Genomic DNA, 22,341 nt, shown 5'->3' on the forward strand with positions numbered 1-22,341 from the left:
GGTGGCATGATAAGTAATAACTGCTGTTGTCAGAAGCAGTTAATAGTAGCAATAATAATCTAATGGACCCTTGCATTTGATGGTGCCAAAATTCATTAAAGTTTCCTAAGTTCGCTACCTTGCTATCAAAAAAATTTGACATCTCGCCGTTAGCGAAGTAGCGAGGCCCTGTGAAATCAAGAGCCAATAGGACCTTTGGTGACATGGGATGATGATTAGGACTAAAGTAAGATCTTAAAGGGTGCCAATTGTGCAAAATTTTGTACTTCATCAATGCCTTTCTAATCAAATGTACAAGAGATCCTGAGTGTCAGATTAGAACAGAATCAACAGTCCTCGCTACCTCACTTTGAAACGTTGCATGTTATTTAAGCTATGCGACGTAGCGAGTATGAATCAAAAGACTACATGCAATTTCCTCACCTTTGATTAGACCTATGATCAATGGTCATCGTCTTCTTTCTATGAAGAGTTGCGAGGGAGATATCTATAGCAGCATAGCGAATAGGGCCCACCGCCTTCTTTCTAAGCAAGCCCAGTAACATATCATCTGTCGAATTTAGATCAAATCAATGGTTGTCGCTACTTCACTATGGCAAGGTGCTCGTTCTTTATGCATAACGAAGTAGCGACCTGCTGACACGTGTCCTCAGTTGCCAGTGGGTCCGAACATAAGCGCCATCAAGGAAAGAGTTATGTACGTGGTAAGTTTTCATTGGATGAATTGACTAACATGTCAAGTGCAACGCCTAGTTGCTCTCTCCATATCACATGATCGTAGGATTATTGAGGATCGACAATGCAGCTTTAAACACAGAATGTGGTTCCACTCTCTATATTAATTAGACACGAAAGCATTGGGCATGAAAAAATAGAGTATAACACAGAAGATTTCATCAGTTTCATCTCATGTGAGCAAATATTTTGAGTCATTCCTATGCAAAAGAAATTACTGAAGGAAAGCGTGCTGAAGTCTGGCAAAATTTGTGAAATTGTCTGTTCATGGAAAGTTTGTAGAAATATAGAGGAAAAGAAAGATAGAATTCAAGTAAGTAGTACTACCATAATCTTTGTAGGCTTTTCAGTTCTGTGAAAAATAGTCCAAGATGCCTCCAAAGAAGGGATTTTCAGGTCAAATAAACTATTTGGATAGAAATGTGCATGATGACTTGCTTGAGTTGCTCCATGAGTCTACTGTAGAGATAGTGCAAGTTAAAAGGTTAACCTCATTGAACCCTAGGCTAAGGATAGATGATGGATTATATGATAAGGGTAATTGGGTCCAAGATGCTCAAACTTCTCAAACTAGTTTGAGTTTGTTCAAAAAATGGTTTGCAGAAAGGATATTATATGCCGCACATGCCAATATATGGAATTTTTATCTGGGAAACTTAGTTGTTCCCAGTGTGGTTATGGATTATGACCTTCTTGAGGCTATGGAAAAAAGTTATGATCAAGCGACTAGGGTAGTGAGAAGAATGGATGGTGAGGTTTTAATTACCATCAGTCCAGAAGAGATTAGGGAAGTTTTTAGTTTGGGACCTCTCACTAGGTATCATGTGCCCATTGATTTGATAGAATTAGAAAAAGAATATATGTCAAAAAGGGATGTAGTTAGACAAAGTGCACTGAAGGCCCACATAGGCAAAATTGGAAACCTACCAGCAATAACATCATCTTCTAAAGAACCTTTCAATAAATCATGCTTTAATGCCAGGGAAGTAGAGATATACAGGACCCTGTGCAGAGTCTTCGGAGAGGGTGAAGAAGATTTTATTGTTTTGGGCTTCATGTATATGATCACCCAAATCTCCTCTTTCGGTGTAGAAATAAATTTTTATTTTGCATCTTACCTAGCTAATGAGATTCACAGTGGATTTGTGGGGATTGCAAAGGGCAAGGTGGAGAAGGTTTGGGGTTAGTACTCCCTATTGATGCATATGTTTCTATTTAAAGGGGTTACATATTTTAGTAAAGAAATGGTTTTAAATAGGGAACAAGAGGGGGAAGCACTACCAGTTCAATTATGGAGTGCAGACATGACTGGGGAAGCAAAAAATGCTAGTTTTGTTAGATTTGATAGACACTTTGCTTCTAAACTAAGATGCCTCATATTGAGTGACAATCCCAAAATTCCTAAGGTGCACTAATGCACCTTGTTAGGCCTATGGATAGACCCCATAGTCTAAAAGTTTCACATAATTGGGGAGATATCATCCCATATCCGGTCTCAACTATCATTAGAGTTTATGGATTCAAAGGGACACCCCATGTACTACCCTATCAGGTGCCTTTAAAGGTAGGAGTAGCTGAATTTTTATGGTAGTTGGGAGGAGTGGAGGAGACCTTTTTGCACAAAAGGGGAACAAGATCAATTTTTCCTACTTGCACTATAGCTCACCAGTTTGTAGTAACTAAAGAGGGGTGGATCTTCCTCTACAAATTTTTGGATCAATATAAGATGGCAGTATCTCACTCTCTTTTTTGTGACACAGAAGATTTCTTTACTTCTACTCTTAGACATAGGATCAAGCTTCGTCCAAGTCAACATGAATTCTATTTCCCTGAAGATGTAATAAGGAATGAATATTCTCTCCAGGAGCAAGAAACAAAGAAAGAGAAATGGAGAGTCTATTCAAAAGTTTTGGAGTTTATTAATTGTTTTGAAAAGGATTACAGTCCTCTTAGTAATGTTGCAACTAATGCAGATAGAATAAATAAGCTCATGAGTACATTCCCCGAAATAATGGAGGTAATGAATGAGAAGAAACAACATTTTATTGATTCTTTTCCAGATAAAGCCAAGGAAGTTATGAGGAAATTGGGTTTCACCCCTAACATAGGGGTAGGTCTATTGGTTGTGCAAAAGAGGATAGGATATACTGTCATTCAAGATTAGATGCCCACTGTAAACAAAGGAAAGCAGATAATTGAATCTACTAGTAATATTTTTGAAGAAAGACCCCCTAAACCTTCTCCCAAAAGAAGAAAAATAATAAGGGAAGAGGAATCCCATGATGAAGGTTACTCACCTTCCCAAACTCCAACGAGAATTGAGGAGGACAAGCTCACCAATGAGAAAATTGAACAAATGGGATCACAAGGAGGAGTTTTTGTTACTCAATCAGAAATTGATGAAGGGAACCCCCAGGAGCCTCCTGTGCTGAGTTTTGAATTAACTATAGTAGATTTCAGGGGAAGGGAATTAGACCCTATTTTGGAACAAGCCAGTTAGCAATTTTTGTCTGATAACAGTTTTGTAAAATCTAGGGCTTTCCATCAATTTGTGTGGAGAACAAACATGCACATTTTTGAGAAAAGATGTGGGAATATGAAAACAGAGCATCCAGAAATGGATGAAGCCTCTATTCAGAATCAAATAAAGGAACAAATGATACAAGAGTTCTAGAATATAACCCCTGAAGAGGGTAGACAGATGGTGAAAGATGCAAATATTTTATTATTGCCCAATTGGGATATTGATGATGCCTTAATTTTTAATTCTGTGTCAAATAATTTAGGATTACAAGATCTAGATAAAGAGGAATTCTTGGGAACAACATTCAATAATGACCAAGCTGCTCTTGTTATGTGGTCATTAAGAAGAGGATCCAGGGCTACTCCATCACAACCCGATGATTCAGGACTAACAGGGGGTATCATTGTGTGGAGGGTTGCTAATACTTCTCATGTACAGGCAGCCCACATGAATGTGGACTATTCTAAATTTTCCTTGGCCACTGCAGAAAAAGAAGAAAAGGAAATGACTAATCTGTAGAGTAAGTATGAAATAGTGGTGGATGCCTATAATAAAGAAGTAAAAAAGAGAATTGAGCTTGAAAACAAGCTATTGGGAAAAACCACTAGGCCAAAAATAACATACTCTCGCCCCCTAGTTGAACCTTTTAAATCCACCCCTATTATTGAAATATTAGACACCCCTAAAAGGCCCCAATTGTATACTGCAGAAGATTTTGAAGAAGAAAAAACCAAATTACATGAGTTGTAGGTAGAATTAAAAAATTAGTATGAAGGAAAATTAAAGCAGGGTGTAATGTATATAAGGAATAAAATACAATGGTCAACCTTCTTTGATCAGTTGACAAGATTTGCAACCCTTATGGATGAGTTGAACAGAGATAAGGATAAATTGACTCCCCTAGCATAGAAGTGGAGGGAGAGGAATAATGATATTACAATTATATATATATATATATCTGTCATCCAAATGCCATATCATCAAGTAGAGAAAATTTTTGATTTGTTAAATAAACTAGAAGATTTTTATGATAAAAGGGATTCTTTACAGAAAAGATTAACACTCTGTTTTTCCAAATATACTGCTAAAAAATTCACTTTATTTCCTTGTGCTTTAGAATCTATTGATACAATAAAGGAAAAAGAAAAATGGAAAAAGGAGTTCGATGAAATATTTGATGAAAGGATTAGAAACATCAGGAGTGAAACTGGCCACTGGTTTTGGGCAAGGACAAATGAAGAATTGGTAAAGATGCAGGTATATTATAATGACATCAGAAAAGAGCTTGATGATTTAGAAGAAATTGTAAATTCTTTACTGGTTATACAAAGAGAGGCTCTAAATTTTGATTGGCCAGATGATGCTGCCTATAATAAATGGAAAAATCAGTTTATACAACAGATGTCAGGAGAAGATGAGGAGGAAGATGTAAAAGTAAAAGTTACCCTTGTAGTTAGTAATGAAGACATGGAAAATCCCCAAGTTAAAGTAAGTTTGCAGGTAACTGAAGATGATACATCACTTTTAGACCTCATGACTATGTACTCCGAGGATGAAGAATGATTGTAAAATCAGATCATATTTTCTTGTCTCAACAACTGAGAAGCATAACAAAAAGGGACCCACCAAGGAATGTTTGATGTAATAAGCCTTTCTATTATTTGTTTTTGTCTTTTATGACAGAAGTGTATGTAAGTGTCTTTTAAAGGACATCTGTCATTTTTGTCTTTAGCCTGAAGCTTGTTGCATCTCACACTATTTAAGTGAGATCCCAAGGCTAAAGAATGGTCTGCATTCTATTTTTCTAAGTCATATGCTTAGTCTATCTTTGGTCCAAATTTTGAAAGCAAGTTTATGATGTATTTTCTCTTTCAATTCTCGGAGAATACATGAATATAGAATGAGCTGTGTTTCTTTCTGAAGTTCATTCTGAGTCTATTGTAAAGGATATACCATTTTCAAAGAAGATGAATACAAATTTTGAATTGTCCCCATATTATTCTTTCTGAATCTTGTCTCCTTTCAATTACTTGGTTGTCTTGATATTGTATAAGTAAAGGCTTGTGCAATTGAATGCAATCTAGTTAGGTTGTATATCTATTTATCACTTCTATTAATTCAATGGATTAAATAAAAGCTTTGATGAATATGATAAGGTTTCTTTAGTAGTGGAAAGGGTTTTTGAATGATGAATTCTGATAAGAATTGCTGATAGAATTTGTTGTAAGGCAACAAATTAGATCTGAGAACTTGCTATAGACTCTAAATCACAATGGATTAGGCACTGATCAAGTTGATACAACTGAAGCAAAAATATATCATAAATGATTATCAAAATGCAACATCAAATCAAATTTTACTTTTATTTCCTGTAAATCTTCAAAGCTGGCCAACACTTGTCTGCATGGAATGTTTTAGCTTCAGTTAGCCACTATTGTTAGGAACATCTGTAGATCTATAGAAGAATTCTTGGCCATATCTGTTTTATAGGATGTGTTTATCAAGTTAGTAAGAATTAAGTATATGTTTGAGGATCTTGAAATGAGAATCAGAATGAAACTAAGAATAATCCTGATACGGTTGTTCCAGTTTGAATCATCCCTGGGTATACCCACCCTGGTTTTGCAGAGCCAAAAGAGTAGAAAACCATCTGTGATTTTGTTGAAGTTGGGTCCAAATACTTTACATATGCAATTGTTAATAAGAATAGGCTAGTCTTTAGATTGTGTATGTACTGTCATTCTGGTATTAAGCATTTTTTCGCTTAGCAGTTTTAGTACATTTTAAAACACCAACAAAGACTACGTCCTATTTCTAATTGGCTAATGATATTTTTGCTAGTTGTTTTTTTATTTTCTCTTTTTATAACTTCAAAATATTGGTGCATTACACTTTATATATTCTCTAAGATTGATATTTGCTATGGTGTATGCATTTTTAAGATACTTAAATTTAAACTAAAGAAGGATTAATGTTCTAATATGAATATGAAATTTCAATTTTTATAAAACTTGACTTTAATATTTATACAATTTAACATACAACTATATTGGTATGTCTATATATTATAAACTATAATAAAATTATACTTTAGAAAATCAACATCTTATTTCATATAAAATATATATTAATGATTAAAAGAGGGGGAGAAAATTATTAAAACAAAAAGAGAAACAAAAAAGATAGCTCAACAAGGAGCTTTATCTTGAACAACAAGGTCATTCAACTCACAAGACAAATCCAATGGTAGTTGCCCCCTATTCACGATATTCAAATCCTAACATGATCAGAAGCCAAATTGGCCAAACAATTAGCATCTATATTCCATTCTTGAGAAATGTAATTAAAACCAACAGACTAGAGAAGAACAAAAGAGAAGAGTTTGATTAACAACTAAAGCCAATTGCCAACTAAAATCCTCAAGCAATTGTGAAGCAAGAAAATTCCCCTTATGTCTTGTATGGTTTGAAACATTATGATACCATTGACCTATATCCCCTGAGAACTCATCTTGAAAATGAAAGTTAAGGCGACTATAAATAGCAAGATCACCATGATCCATACCTCCATATAACTTACACTTAGCCTAAATAATTTCCTAAAGAGAGTGGGAAATAGTTCACCAAAGATAGATGACTCCAATTTGACATCCTGAAAGATTTGTTGGTTCCTCTCCAACTAGATATGCCAAAGAATAAAGGAGGGGCCAGCAATCCATGTAGCCTAAGGAGGAGAGGCCTTGGTGGGGGAACTTCCCAAGTGATCCCAAAACATGGGCAAGGAAGAAGCATGTTAACAAGAGCAAGCCCAAAAACTCCACCAAAGATGTCATAGCTAGGGAGAAAAAAAAAATGGAAGAAGAGATGAGAGATAGACTCCTCTCCATTACCACATAGCATACAAAAATATGGGCCTTGAAATCAATGTTTACAAATATTTTCCCACGTAAGACACCCATTTTGAGTCACCAACCGCATAAAAAATTACATTTGGGAAAAGAAAACTTATTCCAAACTTGTTTCTACCAAGGGACCTCAATGAATCAATTGTCTAGTAATCTCCTAGTACCCAACATAAATAAAAAAATATTTACGAGATAGGGTACCACCCCAAGCCAAAACATCTAGTCTCAATAGAGAGAAACACTCCCTAGAAAAATTTTAAAATATATACACTAAACATTTTATCAAAGTCATGAGAGCATTTATCATTAAAAGTTAAATCATATTTGCATTATCATAACTCTTGTTTTGTAAAATTATTATTCAATATATTTAGATAGTTACTTGAATTAATTAAGAAAAGATGGCATTCTGTATTTGTGTAGTTTCTTGTTCATAACAATAATCTGATTTTGTATAGGGTGTTTGATGTTTTATTTCCTAAATTTTGCTTAGTGTAGAGGCTATTTTTTTGATATGTTGGACTGTGGTATGTTGCTCCATAATCAATTTAAAAAGTTTCAGATACTAATAGAAACAAAATAGTTTGTAAAATTGCATTTATATAAAGTCTAAAATAAGATCAAAGTTTAAATGATAGACAATAATACAAATATAAAGTTTTAACACAAGTAAATTTTAAGTAATTAGAAAAATTGTAGAAGAAAGGAAGTCATTATTATATTTTTCCCAAGTATCAATACAAGTAGGATTAATATCAACTAATTCTAAACCAGTGAGCACATCATGTTACCTAAAAGTATCTACAAAAGGTAGTTATATATACTCTAGAGTTATGGATATCTTTAACAATGGAAACTTGGTAGATTTTGGTCAACACAAAGCACCATGTCCATGAGAAGAGACAAAATATAGTTATGAAGATTAAGGTCAATGATTGTCGCATTTTCTTTTGGAGCTCAGTGGCACAAAAATAAATTATGGTATCTTTCAATACACTTGCAATGATTTTCCTAGCATTACAAATGTACCTTCTAGTTTTGATTCTAGAAGGAGAAGAGATGAAATAATTTGATAACAAATAAGAGAACATATTTCTAATGGTCCAAAAGTTCTAGTAAATAGACCATCTCAAGTACAATTTTGCTATCTTCTACTTAGAATTTGTATAGTCATATTACTAGATATTCATTACTTGAATGTATAAAAAAAATGAGTACAAAATAATATATTCAAGCTAATTTAATCTTTTCAAATGTTGAAGAGGGTCTAACCTAAAAGGAGAACTAAATCTAGAGCTAGATGCAAGAAGTACATGACAAATTCCTTAACCAAACTATATCTCAAACAAAGAACCTAATTTAGAATATCTAATTTATTGATTTTGACTTTTAGCTTATTATGATTTATTGTAGAACTAACAATGGTTCTTATCATTGTCCAATCATGTGAGATGAGCATTAAAAATGTTTAAATGGATAATAGAATCAAGTAGACTTCATTAATAAAAATAAATGAATCATTTATTGCCGAGAAATAGCCAACCAAACAATGCGAAGAGAAAATGTAAATTAATAACGATGGTTTACCTAATCAAGGAGGAGAACTGTTGGGCTAATACTGTTTACATGTATTCTTTATCAAAGTTTGTTTAAGTAGCCTCATTAATAAGGTAGTTGGTCATTGGTAGTGATCATGTTAGCCTTCAATATTTTTTAGCAGCAAATTTTTAATGGTATGTTTTATTATAAGATCAACATCTAATTACTCAGTGCATTTATTATGAGTCCATCTATCCAAGCAGCACTCTAAAGACTTGCACAATGTTGGCCTGATCCATGCACCTGCTAAGAAATGTTTCAGATCTCAATCTCCTTCATGAATTCTTGCTTTGAATCATAGCTCAAATCATCTGTGTTGGAAATAGATTATAGGACATGTTCTCGATAGATTTTTAAGAAATAATCTACAACCATAAGATAGATTCTTAAAATGGATTGAATGCCATTGTGAAAATAATTTTACACTTATAAAAGCCAAACCCTATTATCCTTCTCATATTTTCAAAACTGCTTGAAAAATATCTTGAATCTGAATTGGCTCTCTAATGGTGAGGTGTGTGCCAAATTTCATTTCTTTACACACTAGCCAACTACTAGCAACATATGAAATCATATAATCCTTATAAGTAACTTTTCATTATTAATTTTCCTCAAGGTCCTTCATAATTCTTTTGACATATATGACGATATCTAGTACAAGTAGACATGTAGCATTAACTTTTTGTGGACAGTGTATATAATAAAAATTGTAAACTACAAATATGAAGAAGTTTAAAAGAACAATATGTTATTGTGAGAAATCTAGACTTAAAAAAAACTAAAAAGATTAACATTGATGGATGTATCAATTAACATTCACTTTTTTTTTCTATCATGGTAAAAACAGATTTCCTCTTAAGAAAATATAAGTACTGATATTTTAATGGACTTAATAAGGTTAAACAAAACATCAAATGTCAAAACCAAAATAGGCTACCTTAAAATAAAACAAATAAAATGGCAGCTAGAAGCCAACAAATAGATAGTCTAAAGAAAATATAACGAGAAAAATCAAGAGAAAAGAGAACAAACTAAGCCAAGTTCTTGAGAACTTCAACAACATTTGTCTTTAACCAAATCATAGCATGTGTTCATGAGAGCTCATCTGACTCTCTTGTTCATTCTCTACATGATCAATCCTCCCAGGTTGAAATGATTGTGGATACTTATGATCAGTAGTTGCAGCAAGGTTCTTCATGAGTTGTAGAGACAGATAGTTCTTTGGGATAGGTTCTTCAGCTAGTTGAACAAGTTTCAGAGATATCACTTATTCATGGGATTCTTTTCACGCATAGCGGAAACATCTTATTTGTACCCTTGGCATTGTTTCTTCCTAAGGGGAGGAACGCCATTTTGCAGTCTTGGATCAACTTCTTCATCGGAGTAGTCACTGTTCAGCATTCTTCTTTAGGAGGGGGGAGCCCATCCTATCTCTCTACCTCTTCTCATCATTCTCTTATGTATATATTGGATGTATGTCATAATGGAGGGGTTCTTGATTACTCCATCCATCAATGCATCCTTCTTTATCTCTCTTTTTGGGAGAGGGTTTTTCCTATGAGGTTTTCCTTCTTTCCCCACTTTATGGAAGATTGCATATCATTATGTACATGGGTACCTAACATGGCCTAGTAGCCAGGACCCATATTGCATTTCATCCTAGATTTTGTAAGCTTAAGGGCATTCCCCTAAGTTGCACTTAAGGGGGGGTGTTGGTGTAAATAAGTATTTACTTATTACACTTACTTAAGTTTTACTTAGGTTAATGCATTATTTAATTATTTTGCATTATTTTATTATTATTTTAGGTGAGACACTTAGGAGTTTGTGAACTCTCATTGAGTTACATAACTCTAATTATGCACATGGTGTCTACAACACAGAAGTATGCATCATTCACTGAGTTGTCATGATGACAACACAATTTTCTGCACTCCTCATTTAGCACATGTTGTCTACACCACTAATTTGCGTGCTACACCATTGTAGGCTTATCCTCACATCATCACACTTAATCCCGTGCTTAATGGAGGATAATCCATATCTGGTGGACATGTTCCTGGTTGTATGACATATCATGATGCTAACTTCTATGCATTCTAGAAGCTCTCCTGAGGCCTTTATATTCAAGCACTCCTAGTGTACTCTTGAATCCATTTTATTGAATGAATATAATCATTCTGATCATACTTTGTCTATTTTGGTCTACTGTGTGCTTGTGTTGAGTTCTTTAGTTCTTGGGTGAATTCTAGCCTAAGCCAAATTCTTACAGTAAGATTGGTAAACACTTGTATGTTTTTTAATGTGAGTGTAGGTTCAATCAATAATGGATCAGTTTGTCAAATATGAGTTTACAAACAACATGCGAATGATGACCTTGAATGGTTAGTTATTGACACATTGGTTCTAAGGTGTCTAAATATTGGGCATGTTACATACAAAGTATATTTAGAATATATTCCAAGATTTAACAATTTTAGGTGGTTTACTTGAGATAGTACCTATTTTTTCAAGTAGGCCACTTATTGGCATGATCTAAGATGAATCATGTAAACAAGATAAAGCTTAAATTGTGCAAGCTCAAATTTTATGAAGTATTCACACAGTGGACATGTTTTGTATAGAATATTTTCTAGTGTTGAACAAGTTTAAACAACACAATCTAAACTTTGACATGCTTATGTGGTATATCTAGAACATCTCTAGTCTATCAAGTAAAACCCACTTATAAGTTTAATTATAGATGAACCAAAACACAAGTCTAAGCACATAGCATGTTGTTTAAAACAAAACCTTAGCACATGAATATCTAATAGTAAAACTTATGATGCTAATTGGCTATACTCCTATGAGAAGCTTTCTCTACAAGTAAACTATATTTTTAGTTGGTGTTTGAATAATTTATTGGGTAGCTTTTGGAACGTGGGATTTTTCTCCTAAATTAGTTTTCTCCATGTAAATGACTGTGTTCTTATTAAATAGGAAAACTAGTTTTATAGAGACCAAAAATCCAAAGTCAATAAAAGAGTAACGAAAACAAGCTTGATTAGAAACTAAATAGGACCTAGAAGCTAAATAGACACAATACACACCACAAAAACTATAACAGGTCAATCCTATCCTAGAAGACAACAAACATGTCTGGAAAAAACTCTTAACAACAAAGCCACAACATCTTGACCAGTTTATCCTTCTTCTAAATGATATCATGATTAACATTCTTTACTTTCCTAATAATACTATCAACATGGGTCATACTCTTATCCTTACCATGGAGCCTTATTGTCAAACCAAGTATGGACTTCTCAATAGCAACCATGTTAGCATATGTATCCTCTAAAGGAGACCTATATCTCTTGCAAGTACCTATGTCCAAAGTCTTTTCCTTCTTAAGTGCCCTAGAACTAATACCCTTGAAAATGACATGAAGGATTGCAAACTGCTCATTTAGCTTGCAACAATCATTATTGGTATACACACTATGTAAATCATTGTGTTGTGATATGCATATATTTATGTTTATTTCTATTGCATTTTTAAAATTATGGTAAAGATTTACAATAGATTTTATACTACCCTCCTCTCAAGACTAGTGTACATTGTCATTCTAAATCTTAATTTCCTTACTCTCTATGTGCATGTGCTACTAATTATTTTATTATTTCCTCATAGTAAATTATGTTCTTGTTAGATGAATTTAGAGGTTTACTCCTTCAAGATGACTTATTAGTTTCTATTATTATCAAATTTTAGAAACACATTTTGTAATCCACTACACATTACATAAACTATTTGGTGACTACAACAAAGAAGGATGAAAAGTGTAGACTAGAAATCACATTGTAGGTTCAGTAGTTGAAAACTTTGTGCTTTTTCCCAAAATTATGTTTTTAGTTTTTGACAATGACTTTGACACTTGTTTTTTAAATAAAGCTTTATAAATGTGAAACATATATAAATACCACTTATATTGATCTATTTTTATTAAGAATTAACATTCTAATGTCCAATCAGAAACATTAAACACTTATACAAGCACCCTAAAAAATATAACAATAAAATGCCTTCTGTCATTACAAACCTTCAAATAGTTTATAGTGAAAGATAAAAGGCACTTATATTTTTAGAAACCTTCAAATAGTTATGCTGAAAGATAAAAGGCATTTATATTATTTTCATTATTCCAAGTGAAAAAAAAGAAAGAAAAAAGACAAGTAGCCATTTCAGTTGTCTTCGCACATCACATTTTTAACTTGATGGGAACATAGGCGGAACACAAATTGCTAACTAGTTTCTTACAAAATCTGAGCGCTTCCATTATATTTATATGATTTTACATCATTATAATCACCACTGCAGCTTGCAAGGTGATACATCATATTAAAAACAAGCCTTCATGGCTTCTTACAACCTTTGAGTATTGTAAACTCTAAGTCATATTCAGTACAGAAATCTAGCAAGGTAAAGGAGGACATACTTCATTAGAAGAATTATATGGCAGATAAGAAGAAATCTCAGGTTTAAGCTTTAACCAATTACCATTGCCATTCAATTATCCATTGAGCTTGCGAGCTTGAAGAAGAGAACTGCAGACTGCAACAGCCTCACCAACTGTAAGAAACAGCCAATTTGGTCCCAAAATCTCAGTGAACTTTGCCTTTTGAAGCTTCTCCATGAGATCTGACCCAGGGTTGCTCAATGCAAGCTAAAAATCATGTAAATTCCATGTCAGTATAATTCAGATTGTTTACAATACAAAATAGGCTTTTTTTTTTCTAGTATAACTTAAAGATAGTTGGACTCATTTAAAACTTGTAAGCTTGGTGAGCAGTAAAATTTTTTATTCATTTATCAGTATGTCAGTTAGAAGTTTAGTAATAACATGTGGATGGTGATATTAAATGTCTATTTGTAGAAAAGAGGTGCAGGCATGTTGGATACTTTATGTATAAAGTATTAAGAGCAAGTAGATTTTTACAATTCATCTATTATGTCAATGTTTTTCATCAAGCTTCCAATCAAATTATATTCTGTGGTCTATCTTAAGAATAAATGATACAAAGTATTATCTATAATTTCAAACAATAAATTATAAGATTTGAATTGATTAAATAGTTTCATCTCCATTTTATAGATTAAATAGTTTCATCTGAACTAGCATTAGTTACTAATAGATCCTATTTATTAGTCTATTTCAAATGAACCATCTAAATAGATCAATACTAGGAATGTACTGTTTAAACCAAATCTTATGAAGTGTTATAAATACAAAGTATATACTGCCGGATAAGCTTAAACAACACATTCTGTCTTTCACTTCTTTAGATGGTTTATCAGGAATGACATTAGTTATTCAATAAAAGCTACTTTTAGTATGATCTTCAATGAATTAGGAAATCAAGTTAAAACTTAAAATATATTATTCAAACCAGAATAATGTATTGTTGAAGCCAAAATTATAATGCTTATTAAATGGATAATAAGAGTTATGATTAGTTACCTGAAGGCGTTTCAGCTCAATTGTTCTCTTGAGCTCTTCGAGCATTTTGATTCCACTGGTGTCAACGGTGGTTACAGCTGCATAAACGAAAAATGAGAATTAAAAACAGCACCAAGTACAATATAAACCAAACTTGCAGGAGTTTGACCATATACAGCTGTATATCTAGATCTCAGAATGAAAGGCAACAGGAATGGCTTTATATGGTAAAACTAGGGTGCATTTATTTCATCTTATTCCGATCCATAGTTATGTTCAATGGAAAAAAGATTACAACTAATGGATTTTTTTTTTGGTACAGAAAATAAATGATGCATCAAATAAATAAGATTTCAAAACTTACGCCCCATATCTATAATAACATATTGCAAAGTGTCCTCCTTCAGCTTGGCAAGACGCTCCTCTTCATCCATTATCCATCTCATTATCCTGCGTACATTGTAAACTTTTTTAAGGTCCCAAACAAAACAAGTCATATAATGCAGACCGTTGATTAGAAATGTGTTAAAGCAGTCTAAGATCAGGAGAGAAGAATTATCATGAATGAGTGCTCATAATAGATTATTTCTTAAAAGAGGGCAAAAATCTATTCAATCATAAAAGATACAGTTAATGAAGAATAGATTCTCGACCTTAATTATATATAAATTAATAGAACCTAAAAACATTTGAGCAGATTGCTATTACTTGAAATATTTAAAATATTAAATAAACAATAATATAAAAAGTTATAAACTCTTTATAGGAGAAGCAGCAGTAGCCATATGAACTAGCTTCATCAATATCAAAGAATGTCATAAGATTTTTATATTTAAAAAACGTAAAACAGACAGTTATCTGCCTACCATTATATTTGGAAGCATGAGTCATTGTGTAACTTATTAAAATGACACCCTAGTAATTGACAATTTAAAATTTCCCAAAGCATTATCTTAAAACACCCAAGACTGAAAATGACTAGCTACTATTCAAAAGATGGGTTATAAATAATTGTATTTAAATATGACTGGATTCAGGAAGATGACCCTGACACAGGACATTCATCATGTCTATTGAAAAAATAGTTTTTATAATAAACATGTAGGCGACTCACCTTTCTCTTAAGTAGCTTGAATTGGAAAAATAGATTGGAGCATCAATACGAAGAATGAGAATTCCTGGAACTCTTGCAACATCTGGATACTGCTCAGCATTCCTGTAAATTGTTGTATTTGGGATGTTTCCCAGGACTGCAGTATGGGGCCTTGAGACGTGTAGTATCAATCTCAGCAAGGAAATGGTCACCTGAAATTGAAGGTTTTACTTTTAATGTCAATAAACTCAATACCAACTAAATGTACAATAATTCCTCACCTGCTTATTTTCAGAACATATATTGATACATCTGTAATCAATCTAATTTATTGTCCCGACCCATGTGGCCTAATTTCAAAACCCAGCTTCATGGATAATTACATATGGTTACTTTTGTTATCGAAAACCGAATTGAGAAAACCCCATTAAGAGTCAAACAAATTATTAGCAACATATCATACCGCTATGATAAGACCAATTTCAATATTGCAAAACACCACTCCTACATAAGCTCCCATGCAGACAAGGAAGTCAATTTTGTCCACCTTCCAGAGGTGATAAGCTGCTGGGATATCTATTAGACCCAGCATGGCCGAAATAATGATGGAGGAGAGAACTACTAAGGGAGTGTAAAAAAAGAGATGAGTCAAGAAGAGAAGAGTTATCATCACTGCAATGGCCATCACAATATTTGATACTGCTGTCTTGCAGCCAGCATTGAAGTTCACTGCTGACCTGGAAAAGGCACCTGCACCAAAATCATGACCCACAATGAAAACTTAAATAAATACAACAAAAGTCAGAAATGCCATAATAACCTAGAAATTGGAACCAACACCAATCTTCATGCTTTGAATGCCATAAAAGCTTAGAGTCAACACTAAACTACATGTTTTGAATATCATGAAAACCTAGAATTAACATTAGAATCCATGGTTTGAATAATACAAAGTTTTAGAATCAATACAAAATCCATAGTTTGACTGCTATGAAAACTTAGGACCATTAGAGTAGTCATATAATGTTTTGTAACTCAACAGATTAGGAGCGTTGCAGTAATTACCAGTTGTGATGTAGCAAGATGTGCATGAACCTACAATGTTCATCATACCAATGGCAATCATTTCTTTATTGCCATCAATATTGTAGTTCTTGAACAGTGCAAAAGTTCTGCCAACTGCTATTCCTTCCTACACGGAACTCATTTAAATCAGCCAGAGGTAATAAATTACTAGCCAATGAACATAGTTCAAGGGACTAGCTCTTACAGTGAGTGTGATGATGCCAATTATCAGTCCTGCCTTCACAAGGGTCTTTAAATATTTGGCCTCGAAAACAAAGAATTCAGCGGTCAATGGGTTCAACCCACTTTTTAAGTGACCAACCTGTTTCAAGCCACCCACAAAAACATTAGCAAAAGAAACATGCATTTTAGGACCAGAAAATCATATTTAGAACAGCAATTAGACAAATAATATCAAACAAATTGTTCCATACCCATCGTGTTTCAAACTCGCTTTTGGGTAGTGATACTGAAAATATACAGATGTTTAAGAGTTCCAAGTCCATGCTCTAATGACCCAAATAAGACTTGCATACCCACAATCTATTGAATCCACCAAAACTAATTCTCAATACTGATTAATGCAACATTATTTATTATTATGGATATCAAATTTTCAAACCCATATTTGTTATTTATGGAGATTTGTTTTTATTTTTTTAGCATCAGTACTTCAGATGTAAGAAAGCTCAGGGAACTGAAAGGATATTGAGTGTGATCTTAAAACTCATCTTGATATGATATTATGCTTTTGATTATTTATGATTTTTCTTTGATAATACTTGAGTTGCTATAAGTAATTTTAATTTTAAGATTTTTTAATCAAATTCATTTACCCATTTGACTAAATATTTCCTATCTTTAAACTCATGAAAGTGACATTATGATATTAATTATTTATTCTTTTTAATAGTAATATTTCAAACTAAACTTTATGATACATCATTACGATGTCATAACTATGAAGAAATCAGTTATTATAAAATGTTAACAAAAATGTTAATGATTTAAGATTTTTTAATCAAATTCATTTACTCATTTGACTAAATATTTCCTATCTTTAAACTCATGAACGCTACCTTATGATATTAATTATTTATTATTTTGAATAATAATATTTCAAGCTACACTTTATGATACATCATTATGATGTCATAACTATGAAGAAATCAGTTATTATAAAATGTTATAAAAAATGTTAATGATAAAAATCTTCCCAATTTGAATAAAAACCAGCAAGCATAGAGACAGTTTAATCTTCCTAGTTCAGTCTCATAGATCATAATAATAAGTGATTCATTCTACCATACTTAGACGTGAGTGATTGAACACATTGTGCAGAAACCAATACAAGACAGTATAGAATACTCGGTGATAGAAACCCATACAATCTCAACACCGTGTTTATCAGCATGTGTAGCGAACACCAGCACGCTACTAAGAATTACAGATGTCAGAGGAGCAGCTGCTGATATCCAGAAGAGCTTAGGATTTTTCTTACTCTGTCAGATCAGATCAAACCACAAGAATGAAAAAACAGATCAACACCATATCAGACATTAATGCTGTTTCTTTTTGTCGTTATGAAGGCTAGGTATTATATGGATAGAAAAATGAAAGAGAATCACGAAGTTATGTTATAATACTGACAATTTGACGAGTGATGAGTAGAAAAGAGAGAAAGCATATTCCAAGAACTATGGTCTCCCACCTCCACTGCACATCGATACAATCACAAGAAGACAATATCAATAAGTTGGCAATATACTTTATTCAAGAACGAATTCTTTACTCCGAATGTACTCAAATCACGAGGTTACTGATTCATTGCATATAAACATACCTTGTGAGTTTGTCCCCATACTGATCTCATGGCAGACACTATGTCTGTCTCTGTAGTAAAATGTTGAAGACCAAGAATGCCTTTTAGCTGTTGGAGAGAAACAACAGTGGCTGCTCCAGCCATGAAACCCACGATAGTTGCATGTGATAGAAAGTCTATAATGAATCCCAACCTGTAGTACAATCATAAATGATGTGATACATACTATTAGTGACCAGAACCAGCTGTTTGGCTCCACTGAAAAAGATTCTATTGTTGTCCATGAACTTTAAATAGCTATACAAATCAATATGACTTTCTCATGCCATCCCAAATAAGCAGAATTGCATCACTTAAAATAGAAATATGAGACTTGTTCAAACCATTGAATTATACATGAGTTTTTAGTGCAAGCCTCCCGCTCAATTATGTACAGTCACATGCATCTTCTCTATAAATGAAGAATCTTATGAAGGACAGACATTGAGAGGCTTGCACAGTGGCATTATTGCATTATTAGACATGTAAATCATCAACCTGAAAATGCCCATGCTTGCTTGAAAAATCCCAGCAAAGAATGTTGCAGTCAGGGCCAAGTGCAAAGCCAGTTGAGGATTTTGTGTTGGGGAGACCTCCTTGGCAATCAATGATCCTATAAGAAGTGACACAACAGCCACAGTTCCAACCGCAAGATCCCTTGAGCTCCCCAGCATTGCATATATCAGAGGTGGAACAAAGCTAGAATCTGAAGTTCATGAATACAACATTAGAAATTATATAATTGAAATCTTAATCATAGTAGATTTTCACAATTCAGGCAAAAATTCATATGTAGATTATGTAGATTAAGATTGTGTTTATTTTCAAATTTTCAAATCACACTTCACAATTCATAATTAAGATGAAAGAGAGTTCTATACTAAATAGTTAGCTGCAGAGCTAGAACTAAATAAAAAGATAGGTGACAGGACAGGAAAGAATTAATACATATGAGATACTATACAGGATGTAGCTTTTTAGTCACATAGTACATTGTTGGTAGTCAATTTTCACTGTTCATTTTGATAAAGAGATTACTTTTAAATTTATTTTATATAATTTCTACAACTGTATTCTGAATCAAACTTCATAATCTATGATTATGAAAAAGACTATGATTATGAAAAGATTATGAAAAAGGATATAGTGATGAAATTATGAAAAGCTTAGCTGACCATGTTTTGGAGAATCATTATACCACTCATTCTATTCTCCTCAAATTAAAATAAAAACTACTGAAGTACCCAAAGCATTCAAGCACATAAAGAAAGAAGAAAAGTTAGTACGGCGCATCTGTCATAAGTCATCTCTTCTGCTATCAACCAAAATAAATAACATTAGAAAGTTCACAACAATTATAGATCCAAACCATTTAATTGTCACCAGTCAAAACAACCAAACTGCCAACATCATTGATGGCCATGCCCTATAACTGTTATAAAAGCTTTCAAGTACATAAGCTAGATACTCACAAAGTCCAAGAATAGGAGGAAGGTTGGCCAGCTTGGCATAACTAATGCCCTGCAAAATACAGCCAATTAGTATCAGACCTTGAATAAGTTCCATTATCGCTCTAAACAAATAAAAATAATGTTACCCTTCAAGTAATGAAGAGTATTAGAATGGTAGAACAAAAAAATGTTACTCTTCAAGTGACGAAGAGTATTAGAATGGTAGATCAATGAATGTGATTCAAACTGTAGAGAAAAGAACACGAAGCTTTTGCATCTTGATGAAAAGACGAGTCAAAAATTCTAATCCAAACTTGGACTAAAGTTTCCTTGCCTGTGGAATGGCGAGGCTGGCTATAGTTATGCCAGAGATAAGATCTGACTTGAAAAGTTTCAAGGAATAATTTGGAGCCCATTCAAGGATGGGAAAGAGATACTGAACTCCCAAGAAGCACTTTCTTTTTGCTGGCTGGTTTTTAAACTGCCTGAAGGGATCATCAGGAAACAAGGTTTCCTTCACAGCCCCTTCAATGCAATGGAGTGTGCTCTCTGGGGGCCTAACACTAACTTTATGAACGTATTGCATCTCTAAATCATTCTCAACCATGTTAGAAAACCCACTAGAAATGGCTCTCCCCTCATTATCCTTCATTTTCACATTCACCCACTTCTCTTATGCTGCCTTCTCTTCTCTTCTCTAAAACTGAACTAAACCTGAAAAGACCTTGATGCAGATGATTGTATTGAAAATCACAAGTGTAGAACTTGTAGTCTCTTCATGAATGAAGAGGCAATGAGAAGTGGGTATTTGTACTAAGAGGAGGAAAGCAACTTACTCTATGATAGGCCTTCCATAGTGGAATGGGGGACCCAATTGCCTACTGCTTATTTATCTTTGAAATATTTTAAGCCAATGTCTTCCTTATGCACCATATTCCTTTTGCTCGTCTCCACTCTGAGTTAAAATCCATCTACATGGTTCACGAGCAAGGCACAGTCAAAATCCATCTACCATATTTGAAAAATGGAAGAAGCTTTTTTCCATCCATCAAAATCACACCTTTGACAACCATTTCCATTGCTCCCTCGTCCACACAGGACATGCCTATAGAAGATACCTTTCTAGTTCTAGGCCGTTCATTGGCTGTAACTTTATTCCTCTTTCCGGGCATTGAAATTTTCTAGGTACATTCATGCAATTGCAGAAACTTTATAGATCATTAACAACTGATTTTTTTAATGTTGGTTACTAGACTTCGACAAGTGAGTTGAATTTAAAGGACTATTTAGTATAAAAAATATTGTACCTTCGGATGAATGTAAGTTCTAAACACAGTACTATAAGTACCCAAACCATCTAACACAAAAATATTTTTACTATTTAAAATTTGTTTTGCATTAAAATAATTTTATAATCAGGTTTTGTTTTTAAGATTTGTATTTAAGTATATTTACGAGATATTCAATAGTGAGCATCATAGTTAAGGGTCTTGGTTAAACTTTCTGATTTTTATTTTAGTTTGCTGTTTGTATATCAGCTTATCATTTATCAAGCTTAATTCAATATTAATGAGTTTGAAACTTTGATATAATAATGATTAATAATAAGCATTATCATTGTTAAGTCAGAAGTTTATCATTAGCAACATATCATTGTTATATGACTTATGATCTTCTTGTTCATGTTTGAAATCTATCTTCTCTGTCATGCAGTCAACATATATTATTATTACAAAGATATTAGAAATCTGAAACTAAAACCAATATACTAAATCTGTCAACTTTATATATTAGTAAATTTATTTACTTTATTTTGTATTATATTTTATCTGAGAGTTTTATTAAAATTTCTATTTTTTAAATTTTATTATTAGACCTTTTTTAAATAAAAAATTAAAATCTATATCTATTATTTAGAAGTGTCATAAACTTAAACAAATTTAATTATATTGATAATTTGAATAAATAGCATAAACAATTTAAATCATAAGTCCATAAAAATGTACATGCACTGACAGCTATATTAATGAATTGAATAAATTAAATTCATATTTATTATATAGCTCTAATTAATTTCATAAAAAAACATTTCACATTACAAATGCACTTTTAAGCAAACTTAGTACAACTAAATCTATCCAATCCAGAAATATTGGAAGATACATCACATTATAAATGCACTATTCATTAAAATGGGTACAAACTTATTCAATCCCTAGACATTGGAAGATATTGGAAGCCATTCCACATTATGAATGTACTATTCACTACATTTGGTACAAAATTATTCAGTCCCGGGTTATTGGAAGGTCTTCCATGTTGTAAATGCACTGCTCATATTATTATTCAATGCTGACAGTGCCTTCCATAGAGCTCACAGTGCATGTACAATAATTCTGACAGAAAAATTGAGCAACTATTTTGGGCTTGTGAGAGAGGCAGGAATCATCCATATGGCTTATTCTCTACCATATGCATGAGTCAACTATGCTTTAACAAAACATCTGCTGAAACACATTTATGGTGTGTCTGAACTTTGCTATAAAATGTTATTTGATTCACATGTCTAAGCTGTCATATGGCATCTTAAAAGGATAAAGAGTCAAATATGACTGTGTGTTGAGTGATGT

General features: G+C 33.0%; 1 protein-coding gene across 1 annotated transcript; it reads right to left on the minus strand.

Moving 5' to 3' along the window:
• Window positions 1–13,314: 13,314 nt before the first annotated feature.
• LOC149546106 (sulfate transporter 3.1-like) lies at window positions 13,315–20,363 on the minus strand. Its single transcript, XM_089794539.1, has 13 exons — window positions 20,046–20,363; window positions 19,733–19,781; window positions 18,759–18,966; window positions 18,243–18,414; window positions 18,050–18,115; window positions 17,788–17,901; window positions 16,605–16,721; window positions 16,400–16,526; window positions 15,798–16,084; window positions 15,356–15,546; window positions 14,606–14,691; window positions 14,263–14,339; window positions 13,315–13,467 (listed from the first exon to the last, which is right to left on the minus strand). Exons 1-13 carry the CDS (start codon window positions 20,361–20,363, stop codon window positions 13,315–13,317), a joined length of 1,965 nt encoding a protein of 654 aa, XP_089650665.1.
• Between the last annotated feature and the right edge of the window lie 1,978 nt (window positions 20,364–22,341).

Source organism: Cupressus sempervirens, chromosome 7, assembly GCF_028749045.1.
Source record: "Cupressus sempervirens isolate cs-2001-9-10 chromosome 7, ASM2874904v1, whole genome shotgun sequence".
Lineage (NCBI taxonomy): Eukaryota > Viridiplantae > Streptophyta > Pinopsida > Cupressales > Cupressaceae > Cupressus > Cupressus sempervirens.